This window comes from Eubalaena glacialis, chromosome 4 (genome assembly GCF_028564815.1).
Source record: "Eubalaena glacialis isolate mEubGla1 chromosome 4, mEubGla1.1.hap2.+ XY, whole genome shotgun sequence".
Lineage (NCBI taxonomy): Eukaryota > Metazoa > Chordata > Mammalia > Artiodactyla > Balaenidae > Eubalaena > Eubalaena glacialis.
Window position 1 is genome coordinate 90,678,982 of NC_083719.1, and position 27,815 is coordinate 90,706,796.

Consider the following 27,815-nt stretch of genomic DNA (forward strand, 5'->3'; position numbering starts at 1 on the left):
ATTTACCAAGGCTTCATTTGTGACCCAAGATATGATCTACCCTGGAGAATGTTCCATGAGCACTTGAGAAGAAAGTGTATTCTGTTGTTTTTGGATGGAATGTCCTATAAATATCACTTAAGTCCATCTTGTTTAATGTATCATTTAAAGCTTGTGTTTCCTTATTTATTTTCATTTTGGATGATCTGTCCATTGGTGAAAGTGGGGTGTTAAAGTCCCCTACTATGATTGTGTTATTGTCGATGTCCCCTTTTATGGCTGTTACAATTTTCCTTATGTATTGAGGTGCTCCTATGTTGGGTGCATAAATATTTACAATTGTTATATCTTCCTCTTGGATTGATCCCTTGATCATTATGTAGTGTCCTTCTTTGTCTCTTGTAATAGTCTTTGTTTTAAAGTCTATTTTGCCTAATATGAGAATTGCTACTCCAGCTTTCTTTAGATTTCCATTTGCATGGACTATCTTTTTCCATCCCCTCACTTTCAGTCTGTATGTGTCCCTAGGTCTGAGGTGGGTCTCTTGTAGACAGCATATATATGGGTCTTGATTTTGTATCCATTCAGCCAGTCTATGTCTTTTGGTTGGAGCATTTAATCCATTTACATTTAAGGTAATTATCAATATGTATGTTCCTATTACCATTTCCTTAATTGTTTTGGGTTTCTTATTGTAGGTCTTTTCCTTCTCTTGTGTTTCCTGCCTAGAGAAGTTCCTTTATCATTTGTTGTAAAGCTGGTTTGATGGTGCTGAATTCTCTTAGCTTTTGTTTGTCTCTAAAGCTTTTGATTTCTCCATCAAATCTGAATGAAATCCTTGCTTGGTAGAGTAATCTTGGTTGTAGGTTTTTCCCTTTCATCACTTTAAATATATCCTGCCATTCCCTTCTGGCTTGCAGAGTTTCTGCTGAAAGATCAGCTGTTAACCTTATGTGGATTCCCTTGTCTGTTATTTGTTGTTATTCCCTTGCTGCTTTTAATAATTTTTCTTTGTATTTAATTTTTGATAGTTTGATTAATATGTGTCTTGGCGTGTTTCTCCTTGTAATTATCCTGTATGGGCCTCTCTGTGCTTCCTAGACTTGATTAACTATTTCATTTCCCATATTAGGGAAGTTTTCAACTATAATCCCTTCAAATATTTTCTCAGTCCCTTTCTTTTCCTCTTCTTCTTCTGGGACCCCTACAATTCGAATGTTAGTGCATTTAATGTTGTCCCAGAGGTCTCTGAGACTGTCCTCAATTCTTTTCATTCTTTCTTCTTTATTCTGCTCTGTGGTAGTTATTTCCACTATTTTATCTTCCTGGTCACTTATCCGTTCTTCTGCTTCAGTTATTCTCCTATTGATTCCTTCTAGAGAATTTTTAATTTCATTTATTGTGTTGTTCATCATTGTTTGTTTGCTCTTTAGTTCTTCTAGGTCCTTGTTAAACGTTTCTTGTATTTTCTCCATTCTATTTCCAAGATTTTGGATCATCTTTACTATCATTACTCTGAATTCTTTTTCAGGTAGACTGCCTATTTCCTCTTCATTTGTTTGGTCTGGTGGGTTTTTACCTTGCTCCTTCATCTACTGTGTGTTTCTCTGTCTTCTCATTTTGCTTAACTTACTGTGTTTGGGGTCTCCTTTTCGCAGGCTGCAGGTTCATAGTTCCCGTTGTTTTTGGTGTCTGCCCCCAGTGGCTAAGGCTGGTTCAGTGGGTTGTGTAGGCTTCCCAGTGGAGGGGACTAGTGCCTGTGTTCTGGAGGATCTTGTCTTTCTGGTGGGCAGGACCACATCTGGTGGTGTGTTTTGGGGTGTCTGTGACCTTATTATGATATTACGCAGCCTTTCTGCTAGTGGATGGGGTTCTGTTCCTGTCTTGCTAGTTGTTTGGCATAGGGTGTCCAAAACTGTAGCTTGCTGGTCATTTAGTGGAGCTGGGTCTTGGCATTGAGATGGAGATCTCTGGGAGATTTTCACCATTTGATATTACGTGGAGCTGGGAGTTCTCTGGTGGACCAATGCCTTGAACTCGGCTTTCCCACCTCACCCTCTCGTCCAGACCGCTCAGAATAAAAGGGAGAGAAGAAAGAAAGAAAGAAAGAAAGAAAGAGGGAGGGGGGAGAGAGAGAAAGAAAAGAAAGAGTTATTAAAATAAAAAATAAAAAATAATTATTAAAAATTTTTAAAAAGTAATAAGAAAGAAGAGAGCAACCAAACCAAAAAACAAATCCACCAATGATAACAAGCACTAAAAGCTATACTAAAAAAAACAAACCCAAAAAACAGACAGACAGAACCCTAGGACAAATGGTAAAAGCTAAGCTATACAGACAAAATCACACACAGAAGCATATACATACACACTCACAAAAAGAAAGGAAAAAATATATATATATCGTTGCTCCCAAAGTCCACTGCCTCAATTTGGGATGATTTGTTGTCTCGTCAGGTATTCCACAGATGCAGGGTACATCAAGTTGATTGTGGAGATTTAATCCACTGCTCCTGAGGCTGCTGGGAGAGATTTCTGTTTCTTTTCTTTGTTCGCACAGCTCCTGGGGTTCAGCTTTGGATTTGGACCCGCCTTTGCATGTAGGTCACCTGAGGGCATCTGTTCTTCACTCAGACAGGACGGGGTTAAAGTAGCAGCTGATTAGGGGCTCTGGCTCACTCAGGCTGGGGGGAGGGAGGGGTACGGAATGCAGGGTGAGCCTGCAGTGGCAGAGGCCGGCGTGACATTGCAACAGTCTGAGGCACGCCATGTGTTCTCCCAGGGATGTTGTCCCTGGATCACGGGGCCCTGGCAGTGGTGGGCTGCACAGGCTCCCGGGAGGAGAGGTGTGGATAGTGACCTGTGCTTGCACACAGGCTTCTTGGTGGCTGCAGCAGCAGCCTTAGCGTCTCATGCCCGTCTCTGGGGTCCGCGCTGATAGCCTCGGCTCGCGCCCGTCTCTGGAGCTCGTTTAGGCAGTGCTCTGAATCCCCTCTCCTCACGCACCCCAAAACAATCATCTCTTGCCTCTTCGGCAGGTCCAGACTTTTCCCCAGACTCCCTCCTGGCTAGCTGTGGCGCACTAGACCCCTTCAGGCTGTGTTCACGCCGCCAACCCCAGTCCTCTCCCTGCGATCCGACCGAAGCCCGAGCCTCAGCTCCCAGCCCCCGCCCGCCCCGGCGGGTGAGCAGACAAGCCTCTTGGGCTGGTGAGTGCTGCTCAGCGCTGATCCTCTGTGCGGGAATCTCTCCGCTTTGCCCTCCGCACCCCTGTGGCTGCACTCTCCTCCATGGCTCCGAAGCTTCCCCCCTCCGCCACCCGCAGTCTCCGCCCGCGAAGGGGCTTCCTAGTGTGTGGAAACCTTTCCTCCTTCACAGCTCCCTCCTACTGGTGCAGGTCCCATCCTTATTCTTTTGTCTCTGTTTTTTCTTTTGCCCTCCCCAGGTACGTGGGGAGTTTCTTGCCTTTTGGGAGGTCTGAGGTCTTCTGCCAGCGTTCAGTAGGTGTTCTGTAGGAGTTGTTCCACATGTAGATGTATTTCTGATGTATTTGTGGGGAGGAAGGTGATCTCCACATCTTACTCTTCTGCCGTCTTGAAGGTCTCCCCCCCAGTGGCATGTTTTTAATAAAACCATCAGTGCTCTTGCGAGATAAGGTGATGCTAAAAATTACGTGTGTTACATTGATGTAGAATTGTTACAGACATAAGAATAGGAGCTTGGAAAGCTGAGTTAAAATCCTAGACCTGCCTTTTGAATTTGGGGCCCTTATATCTAGCTGCAACTATTACCAAAACCCTTTTTGAAAACTGATTTTCTCCAAGGTTCAAACACTATCTAGTTGACAAATACAATGACATAGACTCAAGGAATAGGGAACTAGCCTCCATTTGCCTGAATTCAGTAACTCTGCAAGGACAAGAAATGGCACAACCAAAACTTTTCTCACTGGTTACACCTCCACTTCCCAGGCATAATTTACTCTTATCAAACCATCATAATCATAACTGTAAAGTGGAATGAATAGAGAGTAGCATCTTACTATACACTCTTGAATGATTACTAAAAACAATCATGATTTCACATACATTTCATGAATGGTCAAACTTTTTAAGAACTTTAACTTTTCAATTCTTTTGAGAGCTCATCTAAAGCTGCACTATCAATTCAACTTTATATACTTCCATTTTTACTTCTGTATTGTTAGTGTATATTCATAAATGGCATTATATGTTTGGACAGAGAGAGCCTCAGAATGGTATCATAGTATTGTCTGCAGAACGCCAAGAGCTGGGGCCCTGTGTAATATTCCTGATTGTCACTATTTTGCCAAATCTCTGAGGGACCATAGTGTGGTGCTTAAGAGCTCACAGACCCTTATCTTTTACTTAAGTGACATTTTGGCACATTACTTAACCTCTAAAAGTCTCTGTTTCCTCATGATTCAACAGAAATTATAGTACCTACATCATAGTTTAGTTGTATTGAATGAACTAATGAATATCTCATGTTTAACTTGGTGAATTTCAAGTGTTCAGTTTTCTCATCTGTAAAATGAGAGCGTTAGATTATTAATTCTAAGATCTCTTCTAGGAGTAACATCTAATGAGCTATTTTATTCCTCTTGTCATCTCCCTATTCTCATGAGCAAGGGCTCTGTGTTGGCTCCAAGGGTTGTAACTGGTTTTCAAGTTCTTCTTCAAGGGACTTCAAACATTTATTATTTGGTAATTAAAGAATAACTAGGTTTTAGTTTTCTTTTCACCCTCCTCCCTCAACCAGGTATGGGGAATGACTGACAGTTGTTTAACTTAATTGAAAGACAATTTCTGAGCATTATATTTCTCTTTCTTTGACTTTTGGCTGAAGTGGGCCTACCAGGAAGCTACCTATAATCAGTCTTCCTGAGAATTTAGCACTTGTTCAAATTCAATTTTCCAATGAAATAAAGCTATGAATGTCCTTAAAAATAAACTTGAAAGTAAATGGTCAAAGCATCACTGGATTTCTAATAGGATGACTATGTATTTTAAAAGTTACATTGGCGATTCTAAAATGTTTTACCTCTATCTTGTTCATTAATTCATAAAAGAGAATTTTGCCTTTTCCAAAATAGCTTTGACTTGGGAAATTTCACTAGAAAGTTGGATACCACGATGATCTTCCAACTAAAAAATGCTTTGGAAATGCATTTCTTTTTGTTTATTTTTGGCTTTGCAATGAAGCAGGAATAAAAAAATAACAAGGCACTAGGTATTATGTAAATAGGTCCCTTAGCTAGAATGATTGGAGGAAAAAGTAAGCTCGAATAACATTAAAGCCAAATTATCCTTGAAATCTATGTCACTATGAAAAATGCATGTAGCTCAAAAGTAACCAAATCATCAACAAAATTTGCAAAACTATATAAATATATGAATTTATATTATAGAAGATGGTAATTTAAAATGACTTTTGCTCTAAGTTTCCAGACACATACTTCATGTCAGAGAAATGGCTAGAATTAGTAAAAGGAGCCTTACAAACACTGTAAGTCTCAAGTGGCCAGCCTAAGGCTGAGAAGCACAGTGTGGGCTGAATTTATTACTAGATATGTCTTTTCTACATAGGCATTGGCAGAGCAGGTTTTCATAACTTCCTATCATTTTTTACATTTAGCCCATGGGGAAGACGGTAAATATCATTGATTAATCACATAAAAAACAAACAGGGGTGCCCTTGTTCATGTTGCCACTTCAGCAAATAGAGATGTAAGGAGGGATAAAGAGGCTTCATGAGACCCATGGTGATTTTAATTGAGAGTCACTGGCTGACCAAAAGTGAGAGCTTTTGTGACCAATTGTGTGAGCAGTTGGACGAAATTTGGAAGCAACCTGAAAGAAATCACTAAGACATTATCCTTGAAATGGGGAAGTCAAGTTTAATGAAAGTATAGAACCTTTGTTCTTAACCAGGAGCGATTTTGTCCCTCGGGGTACTTTTGGTTTTCAGGACTCATAGGGGACAAGGGATGGGGCTGCGATTGGTGTCTAGTGGTTACAGACCAGAGGTGCTGCCAAACAGCTTTAAATGCACAAAATGCCCCACTCCCATAGTAAATAACTCTCCAGCCCCAAATATTAAAAGCGCTACTGTGATAAAACCCTGCTATAGACCCTTGTGGTATGAACTAAGTGAGATGAATATGATGGTATATGGGAAAGAAAGAACTGTATTTACTAATTAAGGAGTTTTAAGCAATACAAGAATTTATAGATGATACACTAACTTTCTTTGGATTTTTTTGAATTGAAGTATAATTGATTTACAATACTGTGTTAGTTTCAGGTATACAGCAAAGTGATTCAGTTTTATATCTATCTACCTATATATATACACATATATACACATATGTATTTTTTAGATTATTTTCCATTATAGCTTATTGAAAGATATTGAATATAGTTCCCAGTGCTATACAGTAAATCCATGTTGCTTAAGTATTTTATGTATAGTAGTTTGTATCTGTTATTCCCATACTCCTAATTTATCCCTCCCCTGTCCCTTTCCCCTTTGGTAACCATAGTTTGTTTTCTATGTCTGTGAGTCTGTTTCTGTTTTGTATATAGACTCATTTGTATTATTTTTTATTTATTTTATTTTTATTGGAGTATAGTTATTTACAATGTTGTGTTAGTTTCAGATGTAAGGTGAATCAGTTATACATATATATATATCCACTTTTTTTTAGATTCCTTTCCCATATAGGTCATTACAGAGCACTGAGTAGAGTTCCTGTGCTATACAGTAGGTCCTTATTAGTTATCTATTTTGTATATAGTAGTATGTATATGTCAATCCCAATCTCCCAATTTTTCGCCCTCCCCTTTTCCCCCCAGTAACCATAAGTTTGTTTTCTACATCTGTGACTCTATCTGTTTTGTAAATAGGTTCATTTGTGTCATTTTTTTTTTAGATTCCACATATAAGCGATATCATATTATATTTGTCTTTGTCTGACTTACTTCACTCAGTATGACAATCTCTAGGTCCATCCATGTTACTGCAAATGGCATTTTTCATTCTTTTTTATGCTGAGTAATATTCCATTGTATATATATACCACATCTTCTTTATCCAGTCTTCTGTTGGTGGACATTTAGTTTGCTTCCATGTCTTGGCTATTGTAAATAGTGCTGTAATGAATATTGGGGTGCATATATCTTTTCGAATTATGGTTTTCTCCAGATATATGCCCAGGAGTGGGATTGCTGGATCATATGGTAACTCTATTTTTAGTTTTTTAAGGAACCTCCATACTGTTCTCCACAGTGGTTGTACCAATTTACATTCCTACCAACAGTGTAGGAGGGTTCTCTTTTCTCCACACCCTCTCCAGCATTTATTGTTTGTAGACTTTTTGATGATGGCCATTCTGATTGGTGTGAGGTGACATCTCATTGTGGTTTTGATTTGCATTTTTCTAATAATTAGCAATGTTGAGCATCTTTTTATGTGCCTCTTGGCCATCTGTATGTCTTCTTTGGGGAAATGTCTAGCTAGGTCTTCTGCTCATTTTTTGATTGGGTTGTTAGTTTTTTTTGATATTGAGCTGTATGAGATGTTTGTATATTTTGGAAAGTAAGCCCTTGAAGGTCGCATCATTTGCAAATATTTTCTCCCAATCTATAGGTTGTCTTTTCATTTTGTTTATTGTTTCCTTTGCTGTGCAAAAGCTGTTAAGTTTAATTAGGTCCCATTTGTTTATTTCTGCTTTTATTTCTTTTGCCTTGGGAGACTGATCTAAGAAAATATTGCTATGATTTATGTCCAAGAATGTTTTGCCTATCTTCTCTTCTAGGAGTTTTTATGGTGTCACGTCTTAAATTTAGGACTTTAAACCATTTTGCATTTATTTTTGTATGTGGTATGAGGGAGTGTTCTAATTTTACTGATTTACATGTAGCTGTCCAGCTTTCTCAACAGCACTTGTTGAAGAAACTGTCTTTTCTCCATTTGTATAATCTTGCCTCCTATGTCATAGATGAATTGACCATAGGGGTGAGTGGGTTTATTTCTGGGCTCTCTATTCTATTCCATTGGTGTGTATGTGTATATATATATAATGTATATATATTATATATATTATGTATATATATTACATATATATAATGCATATCTATATAAATGTGTGTATATATATATGGTTTTGTGCCAGTACCAGACTGTTTTGATTACTGTAGCTTTGTAGTATAGTCTGAAGTCTTTAAGGATTATGCATCTAGCTTTGTTCTTTTTCCTCCGGATTGCTTTGGCAATTCTGGGTCTTTTGTGATTCCATATAATTTTAGGATTATTTGTTCTTGTTCTGCGAAAGATGTCATGGGTATTTTGATAGGGATTGCATTAAATTTGTAGACTGCTTTGGGTAGCAAACAATATTAATTCTTCCCATCCAAGAGCATGGAATATCCTTCAGTTTCTTTGAATCATGTTTACTTTCCTTAATGGATGTTTTATAGTTTTCAGCATATAGGTCTTTCACCTCCTGGGTTCAGATCAATCCTAGGTATTTTTTTAATGTGATTTTAAACAGGATTGTTTTTTAAAATTTCTCTTTCTGATATTTCATTGTTAATGTAAAGAAATGCAACAGATTTCTGTATATTCATCTTGTATCCTGCTACCTTGCTGAATTCATTTATTAGTTCTAATAGCTTTTATGTGGAGACTTTAGTGTTCTCTGTATAGAGTAACAGGTCATCTGCAAATAGTGACAATTTTACATCTTTCCTTCCAATTTGGATACTTGTTATTTCTTTTTCTTTTCTGATTGATGTGGCTAGGACTTCCAATACTATGTTGAATAGAAGTGATGAGAGTGGGCATCTTTATCTTGTTCATGAATTTAGTGGGAAGCTTTCAGCTATTCACTGTTGAGTATTATGTTGGCTATGTGTTTGTCATAAAAGGTTTTTATTATGTTGAGATATGTTCCCTCTATTCCCATTTTGGTGAGAATTTTTATCATGAATGGATGTTGAATTTTGTCAAATGCTTTTTCTGCATCTGACTATGAGGTTTTTTGTCTTCATTTTGCTAATGTGTTGTATCACATTGATTGATTTGTGTACATTGAACCATCCTTGTGACCCTGAAATGAATCCAACTTAATCATGGTTAATGATATATTGTTGGATTCAGTTTGCTTATATTTTGTTGAAAATTTTGCATCTATATTCATCAAAGATATTGGCTTGTAATTTTATTTTTTGTACTGTATTTTTCTGGTTTTGGTATTAGGGTGATGGTGGCTTCATAGAATGACTTTGGGAGTGTTCCTTTTTCTTCAATCTTTTGGAATAGTTTGAGAAGGATAGGTATAAATTATCCTATGTTTGGTAGAATTCCCCAGTGAAGCCATACAGTCCTGGATTATGTTTGCAGAAATAAAAAATTTATTACAGATTCTATTTCACTTCTAAGGATCAGTCTGTTTAAATTATCTATTTCTTCTTGACTCAATTTTGACAGGCTGTATGTTTCTAGAAACTTGTCCATTTCTTTTAGGTTGTCCAATTTGGTGGTATGTAACTGTTCATAGTATTCTCTTAGAATTTTTTGTATTTCTCTGGTGTCAGTTGTTATTTCTCCTTTCATTTCTTAATTTATTTATCGGGCCCTCTCTCTTTTCTTCTTGGTGAGCCTGGCTAGAGCTTTACCAATTTTGTTTATATTTTCAAAAACCAGCTCTTGGTTTTATTGATCTTTTCTATTTTTTTTTTTTTGATCTCTTATTTATTTCCTCTCTGATCTTTATTATTTTCTTCCTTCTGTTGAATTTGGTTTTCGTTTGCTCTTCTTTTTCTCATTCTTTTAGGTGGTAGGTTAAATTGTTAATTTGAGATTTTTCTTATTTTTTCTTAATTTATACTAAGCACTTATTTATTTTTAATGGAAGTATAGACGATTTACAATGTTGTGTTAATTTCAGGTGTACAGCAAAGTGATTCAGTTTTTTATACACACATATATTCTTTTTCAGATTCTTTTCCCTTATAGGTTATTACAAAATTTTGAGTATAGTTCCGTGTGTTATACAGTAGGTCCTTGTTGATTATCTATTTTACATATAGTAGTAATTTCTTCTTTTTGTTTTTCCTTTTGTGCTTCGATGGTTTTCTTTTGTACTATGCTTGAGTTCTTTTTGGTTTGTGTGAATCTGTTGTATATTTTTGATTTGTGGTTACCCTGGATCTCAAGTATGTCAAACCTTAACTGTATCTGCTTGCTTTAAACTGATGGTCACACAAGTTCAAACACATTCTAAAAGCTCTACATTTTTATACTCCCCTCCTCCACATTTTGTGATTTTTTGATGTCCCATTTTACATCTTCATGCTTATTCTTTTGTTGTTAATTGTAGTTATAAATGCTTTTACAATTTTTGATTGTTTTTAAATCTTTTTATTGGCTTATTTAAGTGATCTTTAATCCTTTCCTATAGATTCTTGCTTCTTTTCTATTTAGAGAAGAACTTTCAGTATATGTCTTAAGGTAGGTTTAGTATTGCTGAATTACTTTGGTTTTTGCTTTTTCTGAGTAGTTCTTTATCTCTCCTTCTATTCTAAATGATAATCTTGCTGGGTAGAGTATCCTAGGTTGCAAGTTTTTCCCTTTCAGGACTTTGAATATATCTTGCCACTCCCTTCTAGCCTGCAAATTTTCTGCAGAGAAATCAGCTGATAGCCTTATGGGGGTTTGCTTGTAACTGACTCTGTTTTTCTCTTGTTGCCTTTAAAATAATCTCTTTAACTTTTGCCATTTTAATTACAATATATCTTGGTGTGGGTCTGTTTGGGTTCATCTTGTTTGGGACCCTCTGTGCTTCCTGTACCTGGATATCTGTTTCCTTTCTTTAGGTGTCAGATTTTCAGCCATAATGTCTTCAAATATATTTTTGATCCCCTTTTCTCTCTCTTCTCCTTCTGGAATCGCTATTATGTGTAGGTTGGCATGTTTTATATTATCCCTTAGATCATGTTTGTTGCTTTTTTTTTTTCATTTTTCTCCCTGTCTGCTGTTCTGATTAGGTGATTTCCATTATTCTGTCTTCCAGATCACCTATTCTTTCTTCTGTGTCATTTAATCTGCTATTCAGTGCTTCTAGATTGGTTTTTATCTCAGCAATTGAATTGTCTAATTTTGATTGGCTCCTCTTTATAGTTTCTAGTTCCTTGTTACAGTGATATGCATTTCTATCAATAATCTTAATTCCTTTAGCATTTTTAGTACCTCCTTTTTGAATTCAGGGTCTAGTAGATTGGTGAGGTCAGTTTCATTATTTATTCTTTCAGGGGATTTCTCTTGTTCTTTTAATGGGGAGTAGTTCCTCTGCTTTTTCACTTGACTTCAGTTTCTCTGTCTCCATGAATTTAGGAGAAACATTTATCTACTGTGGTCTTGAAGGGATGGTTTATGTGGGAGTATCCCTGTGTAGATTGTGAGTCCAATATTTTTGGTTCGAGGGCTGGTTTTTGTATGGATACCAGCCACATCTTTCCTCAGTGTGCTGGCCATTATCCCCTTCATAGGAGATGTGGTTGGTGTTGGGTGTCCAGATCTGGCACTGGAAGTGGTGTAGGGCCTCCTCTGCTCCATGCCTGTTACTGCCCTGTTGTGGGTGAGGTCTGCTCCCCAGTTATTGAAGTAGAAGCACTAAGGGTTCAATCAGGCTCTGTTGCCCTTGAGAGCATACCGTACCATGCACTGAAGCACGAGGCCTATATAGTCACAGTGAACATTTGTGCCGCCTTTGCAGGTGTCCACAGTTCCACCCAGAAGCAGCCCAAGGTTGCGTCCCTCTCTCCATTGTGTTTATCCCAGACCTAGTGCTAGGCTGTGGCTACAGGAATTGAGGTGGCTGTGCTGCTGTCTGGGACCTGGGCTTGCTGTGTGGCAGACCTCTCCCAGAATCTGTCCACCCCAGATTTGGCTCCAAGCTTCAGTGTGGAGTGGGCAGAGCTGGAGTGCTCCCACTGGCGAACAAACAGCTGCATACTCCTGCCCATGGCCTGTCCATGCAAGACTCAGCATCCAGAAGCTGTGTTTCTGTGGCATCCCCTGGTGCATGTGCTGGCAATGTCTGCTCTGGCCCACCCCCTGCTGTGTGTGCACTGACAGTGGTCTCCATGCTTCCCTGAGGACTACACCCCAGGCCCTCCGGTCTGTCTCCATGCACCTAGATTGAGTCTTCTCCCTGGGCCTGTCTGCCTGAGATTCAGAGCTTAGCTGCTTTGTGTACTTTTGTGCCACCAGTGCACATGCTGACAATGTCTACCCCATTCAATCAGCTGCCCCCATGTGTGTGCTGAATATGGTCTCCACAGTTTGGCCACGATCATACCCCTGGCACCCCGGTCTGACTCTGAGCAGCTAGACTGATTCTCTGCCCTGATCTTGTGCCAGGCTACAATGTGGAGCAAGTGGGGCTGGGGTTTTGCCCCTTTGGATTGGGAAGTGCGGCAAGGCACCAGTCTCTCTCTGCCCTGCATGCGCATACTCCTTGAGAATAGTCTAGGCTTCTCCAGCCCCTCTATCTGTCCCAGCAGATTTCCCTTCAGGCAAAGGTGCTCCCCAGGTCGAGGGTCTACCTGTGTGGACATTCTCTCCCTTACAGATCCCTCCCAGGGGGCACCAGTCTCGTCCTGATCCCTTTTTATTTTTTTTCTGTTCTACCTGGTTTCATGGAGATCTGTCTTGCATCTTTGGTTGTATAGGAGTTCTTCTGCCAGTTTCCAGGTGGTGTTCTGTGAGAATTGTTCCACATGTAGATGTATTTTTTATGTGTTTGTGGGTGGAGGTAAGCCCCACATCCTCCTACTCCAACATCCTGATTGCTGTCCCCTTTGGATATTTTTGAAAATTTTTTAAAAAATTAGAACAGTCATTCAAAATCAACTAGTAGGCAGTTACAGTCATATGTCCCAGAGAAGATTTTTACAGGTAAGAGCAGAAGAATCAATTACTTGAATTGTAATTGCTAAACATTACCATAGAGTTTCTGAAATTGTTGCTGTGAGTTACTTTTTAAATTACCTATTACCTCTACATACCCCTTTCTCTCAAACACCCACTCACTAATGTCAAAATTAAGATATTTGTTTTGGATATTTTCTTCCCTAAACTTTTTTTTGTGTCATGCTCCACAAACCTTGTAAATCTTTTGATTTTCCTTTTTTAAATGCACTGAAAGAAATGCTTACTTTTATGTTTCTTTTACTCAGAATTTACTATTTGTCTTTTCTCTCTCCTCCCCTAATATATGTCTTTTAATTTCTAATACCCTAGTGAAACTAGCTAAAATTCCTATAAATATTTCATTCTCAATAAGGTAAAAGGTCTATGAAGTAGTCTGTGTGATAAAGAAATTGTTTTGGTGGTTGCTAAGAGAAATCCTTTAGAGAATTTATAATAAATGAATGTAGAAAGACCGAGACTTGTTCTTTTTAAATAAAAGTCAGCAAAGAGCATAGAGTAGCATAGAAACAAGGTTTAGATATTTCTGACCTGAGATAGGTTAACACTTCCGAATAGTAGACTCACTTAACGATGAATAAGAGTTGTAGGAGCTGTAAAGGGTAAATAGACATGGAGTACCTATCTCATTCTCCTTCTTCTTTCTCACTTAAAGTGGGAAGACTAGAAAAATAAATGACTAAGGCTGAACAACATGAGAGGAGCTGAAAAAAATCCATCTGGTGTCCAACCCACCCTGAGACTCATAGAACCCTTTGTTAATGTTGAGGCAGAAATAATATTAAGAGTAAATTACAAAGAGTACCAGTTGAATTTGTGTTAAAGTAAGTACTTACTGGAAGAATTAAGGGTTAGTTAAAAAGATAAAATGTAGTAAAAGTTTCGTTTTAAGCCATTTACATTAACTTAAAAGGGAAAGCTTACAGAAAAAGCAGAAAAGAGGACCGAAAATGAAGAAGAAAAGAAGGAAGGAATAATTTTATTGCTTGGCCTAATAGGTTCTAGGCATTGAGCTACACACTTTTCCAGTTATTTAACTAGTGTCCTTCAGCTCCAAACCCACCCTTCTTCTCTCTGCTCTGTGATGTTGGGGACAGGCACACTCCAGGAAGAGTTCTAGGATGGTGAAGAAGAAGGAGCTTGACTCCTCTTGTTGTCTTGCTCTTGGCAGCCTGGTTTCAGCAAGAGACAATTGTTCCAGTGTCCTTTTTTTTTTTTTTTTTCTGTGCTCTCAAAACTACTTACCATGCCCCATCAGAGGTACCAGCAAGAGCTGGGCAGTGCTTCCCCTGAGACGGCTGAGTCCCACTGTGTGTGGTGCTTCCTCCATGATTCTAGATTCTGGTTATCCAACCCTCATCTCTCTGATCCTCTGGCCCTAGAGGTGGTAGTAGTCTCCTATTTCTGTATTATTTTTATGTTCCCTTTTCATTTTCTTAGTTCTCTAACACCTTTTAAAACAACTCTTTATGTTAAATTCTCTCTGTTAAAATGACTGGCATGTTTCTGTTTTTCTGATTAGCTTCTGACTGATACCACTCTTCACATAAATTGTAAATTTTTTTATAAGTGAGTAACTGAAGCTCAAATAGGTTCAGTGACATGCTCAGTGTTTCATAGCTGCCAGGAGGCATAGCTAGAATGTGAACCCAGAGCTACAAGCCCCAGTCTTTGCTGATATCCCAGGACACAGGACGAAATCCATGAGATGTGTGTTGCCAAATTTTAAGAATTTTAAAGAATACCTTAAGAATTTAAAAATTTTAAAGAATAATTTAAGAATAAAGGTATTTACCTATCTATCTAGTTAATTAATCAGAATCCTTATACATTTATTCACATATATATCTTGAATTTATATATTCTTCATATATTTATTGCAAGTGAATATGTATATATATATATATATATATATATTCTTTTTTAGCTCCTTTCCAAATCTCCACCACTATGATAGAAAAAGGATTTTTTTTTTTAAAAAAGATGTGAATCCATAAAGAGAACAGATAAAAGCACATCGGAAATACTAAGAAAACTGTGGACGTTAGAAAGCAGGTGAACAAGTGGGAACAGACTAAGCAGAACAGGAAAAAAAAAACACCTAAGTCTGCAGTTTAGAAGCTTTAAGGCAGACTAGTCCTTGCCTCAGAACACCAGAATAGTTCTGATATTGCAGACACTGGGTTTTTAAAAGGTGGTTGTGATACAGCAGGATTTTTAAAAATTCTTATAAGTAGCAGTTAGATCTCCAGAGTCCTTTCCCCACAACTTACAGACCAGTGATTCCATCTCTTTACAACCCATAAGAAAGATTATTACTTTAAAAGGCAGTTAGGGTTTGGTAACGCTGAGTAGTATGGATAGACGGATGGTAGAAAATTGAGACCTCCTTGCATAGAAGTGAGGGACTTCAAGGGGGATAGTAAATAGTTGATAGAGGAAGAATTTGGATGGGATCAGATTCAGAGAAAAGGGACTGGCTGGCCTTCTAGGGGAGAGAGTTCTTTTCACATGCGAGGAAAGCAAAGATTGATGAAAGTATTTGGAAAGGTGCATTGGGGGATATTATTTCTGAGAACTTACATATTCTCTGCACGAGAAGACAAGGACGGGTCAAAAGGTTTGGGAGCAGCAACATAAATTTGAATCAGCTCTGTAGGGAATCAAAAGAGAAACACCCTTCCCTGCTTCCATTTTTCTACCATATGTTATTGTTATCTTAAAGAATGATACTGTAAATTCACATAATATAGGTCACAAACTTGTGGCCCACATGTGAAATTTAACCCAAAAGTATGTGATATTTTTTTTAAATCGGTTGCCAACATTTTGAAATTTAGCAACTTTTATTTTTAAAAAGATTGAGGGCATCTTCTTGAAAGACTAGATGATCCTACAGCACTGGACACACTGCAGAGTGTAGTGGAGTGGTGGGAAGTTTCTTTAGATGGAGTAGGTATTCTATAGCTCTCTCACTAATTTATGTGACCTTTTTGACCTGGAAGCCATTTGAATTTGACATCCTGATAAAGTATCTGTCTCTTGAGTATCACCAAGTCACCTGTGCAAAATTGAGGTGTGGTTATCTTTTTTAGAAAAGGAGTGTAAGGCATCATAAGAACCCCACTCCTTTAACCCATAGATTGAGAGCGTCAGAAGAAGTGAAGCGCCATTTTTAAAATGACTCCTGACTGGATGAATCCCTCCAATAAGTGCTTCTAGGACCATGCAAATCCATTCTCATAACCTCATCTGGCAAAGTAAAATCACTGTCACTCAGAAGGTTTCTCTGGTATCTGTTAAAGATTACCTCATCCTGAGATGACTGGCCTGTCCAGATTTGTTTATATACAGCAATTTATTGAATTCAAGCTTCTGACATGTGGTTTGACTTGGCATAGATTGACTATGAAATATAAATCCAAAGCGGGGGCCTTACCTCTTTTATTAGTATAATAGTTATTATAGGAGTATCAGTTGATGTTCATTCCATTTTCAAGAAATAGTTATTATTTGTGACTCAATAATTTGCAATTCATTTTCATCTAACTGTCCAATGAAAATCAATACTATGAGAATCATTAAGTACGTGTATGATCACAAGATAAGAGTCAATTAGTTCTAGCCACGTTCTTGAAAACATTTATCTAGTAAAATACTTCACTCAAATGTGACTAAGTGCTAACTATTAATTTGGTACTAAGCTATGACTATTAAAGAACCTGCACCAGGATAAACTCCTTTCTAAGAAATGGCTTACAGTTAATTAAGGATTTTTTCCTAGCCTGTAGCTATCTTGGTCTCTTTCATGCAATGAATTTCTGGCATATGGACCTCAGTTTTGGGGGCTCATTTTCTTTTCTAATGAAATTACTTCAGACCTAGGAGGAAGCTCATAGGGTTTGGTTTGCTTGCGTAGTTTCTCTTCTCTTCTCTTCTCTTCATAATTTCTTGGAAGCGATTTTTTCCCTCTAACTCTTTATCTTTCCGTTCTTCTGCCTCACATATTGCGTCTTCCTTTTGTCGCATCTTTAGCTCTTCCTGCCACTGTTACAGAGAGAAAGTGTCATTTATATATGATTTTCCATGAAAAAAATATATGAGTTTAGCTTCTCAAAATGCAGATTCTTATATCCAATTATTCTCTTAGTTTTTCTCACAGATATTCTTCATGAATTTATACTCTACCATACTGGAAAAATATAAAAGCCATCTGTTAGAAAGTGTATAAGACCCACAAAAAACAGAATTCCCCCGTAGCGTTTTTAATAATAATAAACCAACAATCCAAAAAAAGAGATAATACGGTTTACATTTATATATACCAAAGGAATTTCCTTTCATCATCAATATTGGTATTTACATGATAGCATGGAATCCTAAAATGAAAAATCAAGCCAAAGCAAAATAAAAAGAAAAACCAAATTAAAGTGAAAGGTATAGTGATATTATTTATTACTTATGAGATTGAAAATGAAATTAATGGGCAAAGACTGATTTTGCAACAGACCAGTAAAAATACTTCTAAGGAATTCATCTCAATTGACCACGTTATTTCACGACAATAATACCATTCTCTGGAGGCAGGAGTACTAGGAATAAGTAGTTGGAAGTAATGATGGTAAATCAACCAAATAATCATTTTTTTTCCCCTTCTAATATCTTTAATGAGGGACGTGGCAAAAAGAGGTGGTAATCACCTCCTCAGGCCAGGTAAAAAGTTCAGGGCAGAGTGACCCCTAGCATGAAATGTTAAAAATTCCTAAAGACACAACCTACATTGATCATTTTGTCACCCTCAGCCCATGCACACTCACAAACGACCAGACTATGCTTAACAACCTATCAATTAATTTAAAATTACTATATACCAGTGCTGGGAATTATGACTGTGATTTGTCATCTGGGATATACAGATATTCATCAGCAAAACTAAACCTCAGAATCCACAACTCATCATTCAGCTTTCCAAAGGCAATAAATATTTTTTAAATGTCAACACACTCAGATTAAATATTAAACAAAAAATCATATCTACTTTTAAAATTTCCAGTTAAGCTTTAAAGACATAAGAAATAGGAAAGTTTCCTGTACTTATCTTGAGATTGTTTCTACACACAGTTATTAGTCATATAAGTTTCATTTCTCAGAAGCCATTTTTACATGAAATATCTAGAAAATTGAGGCAAAACATCCAGAACATTCCAGCATAGGCTAAAATTCAGGCCTTGGTTTAGTCTACAATTCTATGATACCCATCTGTGACATACAATTTTTTCTTATATAATAAATTACATAATAATATCAATTGTTTGAAAAAACCACCAATTTTATGTTATAACATAAAAGTAATAGTTGGTGTAATAATGATAGTACCTATAAACAAAGACATCGAATTTACCCTTTATGAGAGATCTCAATGTACTTTACGACTTTGATCTTTACATTGTGAAAAATCAACAGAGGATTAATTCTTAAGAACTCTCAGTAAAATAGAATTCTTTGGTTTCCTGAAGAGCATGTATAAAAGCAGTAATGGGGTACCATATTGCTAACCACCAGGAGGCAGCTCTTCCTCTTTTAGTTCCTTGTTAGAATTTGGCTTGGCTGGAATGCACCATAATGGTATAATTCTTCTTTTTGTTAGCCCCAGAAAAATGTAAACTTCTTTTTCCCATTTTTTTCTCAGTTGACTACGACAAATTCAATTTGGATAAATCATTGTCTTTACTTTTATTTCCCATTATTATCATCAATTGTGGCAACTAGGAGGATACAGATATGCTTGAAGTTGATGGGAAATAAAAGCACCATACTGCTTTATTCAGCCCATTCACTCAGGATTCAGTCATCACGCTATAGAGTACCAGCAGTGTAAAAGGTACAGTACCTTAATGTCTGCTGAACAATTAGGTATCTGCCCTATTCCTTGCATATCAGGGACACTTGATAAAATTCAACAGGTACACTTAAAACTGTAGCTGTGTGTTTTTGTTTCTTGTCAGTTCTACAGATTCCACCTTCCCTCCCCCATTTAGGTTAGTAATTATAAGCCAAGAAATTGAGCAATTATGAAAAATTGACAAGTAGATTTGAAGTCCAGGGATCTGGTTTTATATATAGACTCAGTCATTTTCTAACTTTAAAACCTGGGACAATTAACTGAATTGTAAAGCTACATTCTTCTTACTGGTAAATGTTTTACAGAGTTGTTGTAAGGATTAAATTAACTAATGTAAGAGCATTTTGTAAAGTGTGAGATATAAGTACAAAGCACTATAGTTATAGCTATGTCAAAGGAAATAGTATATAGATGAATACTTTTTAAAATGTGACATCCAGCGAAACTTTCATAAACCTTCCCAAATCAATACTACTAAACTGCTAAGTATTTGATTAGGCTAGCCACAGATCAAACAATTTGGATCCTGTCTATTCTCAAACATATTTGCAGAAAGGATTCCTTTACCCATCTGTATAAAGATTGATGGCAGTGATTGCTTAGATACTGCTTATACCCTTGGAAGGAGGAAAAGACGATGGTTTTTAGGAGGCATTTCCTAGCCTCTTCTCTGTCACTCAAAACACTGTCCTCTGTCTCTTTAGGCCAATGTGTTTAATCACAAAGTGATCAAGGTCTTTTGAAACTTTCAAGGGTAAAGAATGATAAGGCAAAAGATTTTTGTTCTGTTATTAAAACTACACTATGTATGTGTGTGTATATATACATTGGCAACCTGCTATCTTTTGTAATATATTCCAGATAATTTAGTTGAAGTGAATGGTAAAATTATAGTTATTGCAATTTATGAACCATTAGGAATTTTTTATAATGCCCTGTACATTTGATATACTGGTTTAGCATAAATGTTATTAGTGAATAAAATAACAATACTATAGTTCTCATTTTGTGATTCCAGGGTATCATTCAGTTTCCAAACCCCAATACTTGTGGCCACTGCTAGGGTGGCTTAAATATTGACTATGTGATAAATAACTATTTAATGGGATCAATAAATGAAATAATCACTTATTCTTTCTCAAAATATCACTAATTAAAAGCAATGTAAACCATGGGAATATAAATACAATCTGAGAAATAATACTGAACTGGTGATAAAAATAATTTAAACACATTCTATACGCTATTGAATCTATATTGTATTCAAAGAAAAAACAAAAAATAAGTACTCTCTCTCTTACTCCAACTCTACTCCTAAAAAGTAGTAGTCATAAAATGATTTGGCAAGAAATCTTTGATTAAATATAGCTCAGTGGATTAAAATATGTTAAGTAAATGGCCTTGTATTGTGACTGCTTATTTAACTGATACCAAGAACAGAATGATTAAAGTCTTTCTAATATTTCAGGGGTAAAGAATGGTTACTGAAAATTGAGTCAAAAGATTTTTATTCTGTTGTTAAAACTACACTACAGAAGAAATCAGTGTTCAGTGTTCAGTATCAGATTCTTGTCACAAAAAAATCAGAACTAATTCAGGAAACAGGATAAGGCTAGTATTTTGTAAATGACAGAAAGCCAAATTTTCTGTAACCCAATGAAGGCACTGAGGTATATAGATAGTACAGTGAGATATAATTCAGTTTGGCAAATCTCAATCATGGTTCTACTTTTGAGTTCCATGTATTAATGTTTCCATCTCAGAACTACACTTTTCGATTCAAAATGCCTTTAAAGAACAAAGCTTTTGCTGCTAGTTTAAGAAAGTCAATCTCACGTGATGGTCAATGATTCTTGCCAACTCTTTGTCCGCCTTGGTAAAAAAATCTGGATATGGAAACAAGCGGATTTCTGGCATAGAAGAATGTTCCCTTCAAAAGAGCACAAGAACAGATCCAATATTAGGTATAGATAGTCTTCCTCCCCGGAATATATAGATTTACAATTCCTCATTATTAAGAATTTTGATTCTATATTGTTAACATAGAAAACTACTCTGTGTAGACTACTACATATTAGCTTTTAGTTTCTGTAAGCCATTTGGGTTCTTAAAACTGACATTTCTGAGGGTAGGGCATGACATATAGAATGAGAACTAGAAAATAATAAAAAGGCAATCTTCTCCTAGGAAATGTAAATACTACAGCAAAGTAGTACTGTAGTACTAGTAGCAAATACTAGTATTTGCAAATACTAGTAGCAAATACTAGTATACAATGTAATACTAGTAGCAAATGAGAGGCTGGAGTATGAAAGGCTTAAGGGAGCCTGAAGTAGAATATGCCCAACAGGGAGATGAAAGTGCCCATCGCTGTACACTACCTCATGACCCTGGAAGTTCTGGTGGAATTCTAAGCCTAAGAATTTGATCTAAGATATACTAAAAAAGAAAAAAAAAAATGATGTGACTTCAATACTTCTCTCAAATAAGGGTGGAACTGTGGCAGACAATTTAACAACAGCTCAATGGAAGTGTTGGCAGTACAAAGCTGTGTCCTAAACCAGTGGAGATTTAGTATTAAACCGTCCACATAATAATTACATTATTAAATTTATTATGAAGAAATGATTGTGAGCTCAGAAATATGTTATGCAACAAAATGGTGGTAGAGAATATGGTTTTGAAGGAGAAAAAGTGGGTTTAAAAGAAAAGCTCTTAGGAAAGAGTCTAAGGAGAGACATAGCTGGTGAAAATTTCCATATTCAAAAAAGTCTGATCAATTTTTAAGACTATAACGTCTAATATGCACTTTTTTCAAGTTGTTGTCTATACCCTTTTTGACATGCTTCTCTCACATCACTAGGTTGCTTTATTCTGCACTAAACACTTCTCAAATCCTTCCATTTATCGTCATCTCCATCATCATTTTCCTAATCTAAACCATCATCTCTTACCTGGATGAAGGCCTCCTTTTTTATAATCCCTGCGTCCACCATGTCTTACCCTTTTTATTCTTGTCTCTATACAGTAGCCAGAATTTTCTTTTCAAAATACAAAGTGGATCATGTCAATCCCTGACTTCAAACTTTTCAGTAATTCCACATTAACTTTAGGAGTAAGATTACATTCCTTGTTGAGGAAGCCTGAAGTAGACTGTGCATTTGTTTAAGTGGCTTGCGTGGCTTCTCCAGACTTACTTTTCTCCCTTCTTGGCCCAGGTCTATGCGTTCCTAACACATGGGCTTTCTTGCAGTTACTGTGATGTGCCTTGCTCCACCTGACTATTGTTTGTTTGCACATGCTGTCACCACCCCTTTCTCCAATGTCCTTCTCCTCCTCCTCCCTCTCTGCTGCAGGGCTGGTTAATGCCTACTTTTTCTTCAGCTTCTCAGTTCAAGCCCACTACCATAGCTCTCAATTCACCATGGGCCTTTCCTTCATCATACTTATCTCAATTGTAACTTTACATTTATCTGTGAGCCTGTATGAAATTTTTTTTTTCCTGACTAGAAATATGAGCTACATGATTGTGGAGACTTTGTTTGTTTGCTTATCATTGACTCCACAGTGACCTACACAGTGCCACTAGACACTGAATGAATGTGCGTATGTTTGGTAAATTACTGAATGAATAAATGAAAGTTGTGATATGTTTTAATCCCCTTTATATTCCAGGCCATCAATAAGAGTCTACCACACAATACTCTTATGTCAGCAGAGCAGTGTCCAGTAGAGCAAGAAGACGACAATCTCAAGAGGTAGGTCATTAGAGTGGAGCTAATAGTAGGGATTCAAAGGAAAATAAATCAAGTGACAGGTGACCAGGGAAAATATATGGAGCCCTCTCCTAACCCATAAGATTCACAAGTATTGTGGGACAGAAGAGCAGTGAGCTTCCCACTGCATGTAGAATAGGGGCCCTAGCCATTCTATTGAAATATTAAAATATGATTCTAGAATGCTGGAGAGTTAGGGGGCATCTGCGGCTGAGACTTGGGTTAACTATATTCATTCAACAAAATTTGGGCACTTCTGATATTCAAAGAATTGTGTTAAATGCTGTGAAAAGATAAATGAGACAGAACTTTTAAATTAGTTAAAGGTTAAAGGTATTCAAGCAAGTTGCCTCAAATTCCTTCTTGAATTATAAAAGTTTAAGATAAAGACATGCATAACAATATACATAATGTTAGAAAGCCTTTAAAATGGGAAGATTAGATGGATATGCTTGTGCACCTGATTTCTAGTTTTCTCAGTTGAATAGTTTGTACTGGAAAAGAAAAATGTATAAATAACTATAATACAACATGAGATGTAAGAGAGATAAGTATTCAATGATATAAACAGAAAAATGTAGTAAAATGGTTAAGAAACAGGTTCTGGACTCAGATCTCTAAGCAAATTTTCATCCTGCCACTTAGTATTATTTATCACTCTGTTCCTCGGTGCCTCCATTTTTAATACAAAAAAATAATAGTACCTTCCTTGTTATGTATTTATAAAAATTAAAAAGGGATAAGACATAAATACCTTTGATGGAGCAAATACTAAACAAGTTTCAGCTATACGATCCTTGTCATTATCATTATCAAAAAAATTCAGAGGAATAAGCCATGACTTATAGGTGGTATTAAAAGAGAAGAGAATAAAATAAGAGAAAAAGTAATGGAAGACAAAACAATTAAGATGAGGCTTAAATGAGATGTACAACTCTTATGTTTGGAATTAAATGGGAAGTCGAGAAAAATCTTCCCAGAAACATGGTATATTATAATCCTTGGTGTGCCATAACAAATTACCACAAACTGGTAGTCTTAAAAACCAGAAATCCATTTTCTCACAGTTCTAGAGGCCAGAAGTCCTAAATCAAGGTGTTGGCAGGGTTGGTTCCTGTGAAGGCTCTGGGGAGAATGCATTCCAGGCTTCTCTTAGCTTCTAGTAGCTGTTGGAAACCCTTAGCATTCTTTGGCTTGTAGATACATCACTCCCATCTTTGTCTCTGTCTTCAAATGGCCTTCTCCTTCCATGTCTCTATGTCTGCTTCTTTTCTGTCTCTTACAAGGACACAAGGACACTGTGGATTTAAGGCCCATGTGACCAAGACAGCCTTAACTTTCCCTAAAGCTAAAGCTTGACTAAAGTTTAGACAGACTCCTTCCTGACTCTAGGCACCTGATCTCCCTTGTCTTAGAGCATTTACTGTAGAAAACTTGCAATTGTAAATTATTTCTCTTCTCCCAGCCTTTTGCCAGTTTATTATCCAGGAACACTTTTCTCAAGGACCTGGGAGCCATCCCTTTAAAATAAAATCATCAAGAAAGATAGTGCTCCTATCTTCCAGTCTCTGTGGGAAGGAATCTAACTTAGGTGGCAATTAGCAAACACAATGACCTAATCACATTGACCAACCTCTCCTCTAACATCTTCCAATACTTTCCCACTAGCTCACCTCAGCATCAAAGAACCTCCTTTTATTTCAGGGGAGTTAAGTTCAATCTCTCTCCCCTATTGCAAGACTTGAGTAAAGTTTTCTTTGCCTGTTTAATTTGTCCGGTGCAATTTCTCTTTGATACACCCTAATTCAAGATGATCTCATCTTGAAATCCTTATCTTAGCTACCCAAATAAGGTCACATTGACAAGTATGGGGGCCTAGCACTTTGACACATCTTTTGGAGGACACAGTTCAACCCACTATAGATGACAAAGCAGGAACAAAAATTCAGACGAAGGAAACAAAGCACTTATTTGGGGAGAAGCACACAGACTGAGAACGATGGAACCTAGAATACATTTAAGGGAAGAGTAGGTGACTCATTTATTCACTCATTCATTCATTTGCTCAAACATTTATTGCAGGAGGAATGTTATTATAAGGACTGAGAAGAGAAAAAAATTTAACTTAGATACTGCAGTCCAGAAATTCAAAGTTCACATGGCAGGGAGACATGTAAAGAGACATTTATAGTACACTGGAAAAATTGCTGTAAAACAGGGTTCTCTGGTGGACAAACATGGGAGATGACATAATTTAACTTAGTCTGAGAGTAAGAGAAAATTTCCTGAATGAGTTATGCATAGTTTTGTCCCAATAGGATGATTACGGACTGAAGAAAAGACACATTTAGGACATGTTCATTTTTTTTTTAATATATCAAGGATAAGAAATATACAGAGATACTTACAAAAAGAGAAAAAAACACACAAAAAAACCCAAAACAAGGGATAATACTGTTCTTTATACAGAGTTATGGTTTTTCAAGTCCCCAAGCTCTTCTGAGGACATAAAATATGGATTGAGCATCCCTTTAGAAGGTATTCCCCAGGAGCACGTGAATAACCATGTCTCAGGCCTCTTTAATCCTGTATCTCCCCCTCTGACCTAATCAATTCTGCAGGTTCTGGACTCAGATCTCTAAGCAAATTTTCATCCTGCCACTTAGTATTATTTATCACTCTGTTCCTCTGTTTGCTTTTATCTCAGGCAGACTATAATAATCTTTGGAATTACCCAATGAGGGGAAGATACTGTATTATTTAAACAAACCACAGAATTATATCCTTGTTCAGCAATTGAATGACTTGATCCCTTATCCCACTTTTTTTTTGAGAGAAATTGAACAGGCACAGACTCATTGGTTGGCATTTCCTCTAGTATACTTCATTTTCATTTTTGAGGTCCAGCATGGATGTATGATTCTCAAAAATGTCATGGATAGAGGACTTTTCACTGATTCTAATCTTAACTTATTCCAAATAATTATAATTGAGTATAATGTTAGCTGTGGGCTTATCATTTATGTCCTTTGTCATATTGAAGTATATCCCTTCTATACCCAATTTGTTGAGAGTTTTTATCGTGAAAATTTGAACGTGGTCAAATGCTTTTTCTGCATCTAGTGAGATAATCATATGGTTTCTATCTTTCATTCTATCAATGTGGTATATCACATTTATTGATTTACATATGTTGAATCATCCTTGCATTCAAGAGGTAAATCCCACATGATCATGGTGTATGATCCTTCTAATGTGTCCATTTTTTAAAATTTTTATTTATTTTTAAATTAAAAAAAATTATTGCAGTATATTTCATGTACATTATATAAGTAACAGGTGTACAATACAGTGATTTACAACTTTAAAGGTTATACTCCATTTATAATTATTGTAAATATTGGCTCTATTTCCTCTGTTGGAATCCTCCTTGTAGCTTACTTTATACATAATAGTTTATACCTCTTTGTTCACTACCCCTATCTTGCCCCTCCCTCTTCTCTCTTCCTACTGGTAACCACTAGTTCATTCTCTATATCTGTGAGTCTCTTTCTGCTTTGGTATATTCACTAGTTTGTTGTATTTTTTAGATTTCACATATAAGTGATATCATAAAGTTTTTCTGTCTGACTTATTTCACTTAGCATAAGATCCTTCAAGTCAATCCATGTAGCAAATGGCAAATTTTCATTCTTTTTCATGACTGAGTAGTAGTCCACTGTACATATATACCACATCTTCTTTATCTATTCATCTGCTGATGAACACTTAGGTTGCTTCCATATCTTGGCACTTGTAAATAATGCTGCAGTGAACATTGGGATGCATGTTTGTTATTTTTTTCTTTAATTAGTGCTTTGGGTTTTTGTTTGTTTGTTGTTTTCTGTTTTCTTGGATATACACCCAGGAGTGGAATTGCTAGGTCATATGGTAGTTGTTTTTAGTTTTTTGAGAAACCTCCATACTGTTTTCCACAGTGGCTGCACCAGTTTACATTCCCAATAACAGTGTGCAAGAGGTACCTTTTCTCTACATCCTTGCCAATGTTTGTTATATGTGTTCTTTTTGAAGAAAGCCATTCTGACAAGTGTGAGGTGATAGCTCATTGTGATCTTGATTTGCATTTTCCATATGATTAATGATGTCGAGTATCTTTTCATGTGCCTGTTGGCCATCTGTATGTCCTTTTTGGAAAAATGTCTATTCAGATCTCCTTTCCATTTTAAAAATCGAGTCGTTTGTTTTTTTGATGTTGAGTTGTATGAGGTGTTCATAGATTTTGGAGATTAACCCCTTATTGGTCATACCACTCACAGATATTTTCTCCCATTCAGTAGGATGTCTTTCTGTTTTGTTGATGGTTGCCTTTTTTTTGTGCAAAAGCTCAAGTTTAAATAGGTCACATTTGTTTATTTCCTGTGCTTTAAGAGAAAGATCCCCCCAAAAATGTCAAAAACAGTTCAGCCTATGTATTGCTCTAGGAGTTTTATGGTTTATGGTCTTACATTTAGGTCTTTACTTTTATTTACATTTAGGTCTTTAATCCATTTTGAGTTTATTTTTGTATATGGTGTTAGAGAATGTTCTAATTTCATTCTTTTACATGTAGCTGTCCATTTTACCCAGCACCACTTTTTAAAGAGACTGTTTTTCCTCCATTGTATATCCATGCCTCTTGTCATAGATTAATTTACCATAAGTGTGTGAGCATTTCTGGGCTCTCTATTCTGTTCCATTAATCTATGTGTCTGCTTTTGTGCCAGTACCATACTGATTTGCTTACTGAAGCTTTGGAGTATAGACTGAAGTCAGAGAGCATGATTCTTCCAGCTCTGTACTTCTTTTCTCAAGATTGTTTTACCTATTCAGGGTCTTTTGTGTTTCTGTATACATTTTAAAATTATTTGTTCTAGTTCTGTGAAAAATGCCCTTGGTATTTTGATAGGGATTGAACTGAATCTGTACACTGCCTTGGGTAGTTTGGCCCTTGTAACAATATTAATTCTTACAATCAAAGAACGTGGTTTATCTTTCCACCCCTTTTGTGTTGTCTTCAATTTCTTTCAGCAGTGTCTTATAGTTTTCTGAGTACAGGTCTTTTACCTTCTTAGGTAGATTTATATCTAGGTATTTTATTATTT

At 36.6% G+C, this 27,815-nt stretch overlaps 1 protein-coding gene and 1 long non-coding RNA gene across 2 annotated transcripts in view; one reads left to right on the plus strand and one right to left on the minus strand.

The window, feature by feature from the left end:
- Positions 1-27,815, plus strand: part of LOC133089861 (uncharacterized) — a 209,979-nt gene that overhangs the window by 139,225 nt on the left and 42,939 nt on the right. Inside the window, exon 2 of the long non-coding RNA XR_009700754.1 lies at positions 22,574-22,656. This is a non-coding gene — a long non-coding RNA (uncharacterized LOC133089861). The remainder of the gene's footprint in view (positions 1-22,573; positions 22,657-27,815) is intronic.
- Positions 16,680-27,815, minus strand: part of TMEM232 (transmembrane protein 232) — a 266,422-nt gene continuing 255,286 nt past the window's right edge. The window contains 3 exon segments of the mRNA XM_061188046.1: positions 16,680-16,933; positions 16,936-17,043; positions 20,735-20,828. Coding sequence (XP_061044029.1) covers positions 16,832-16,933; positions 16,936-17,043; positions 20,735-20,828 — 304 coding nt within the window. The 3' untranslated portion in view covers positions 16,680-16,831.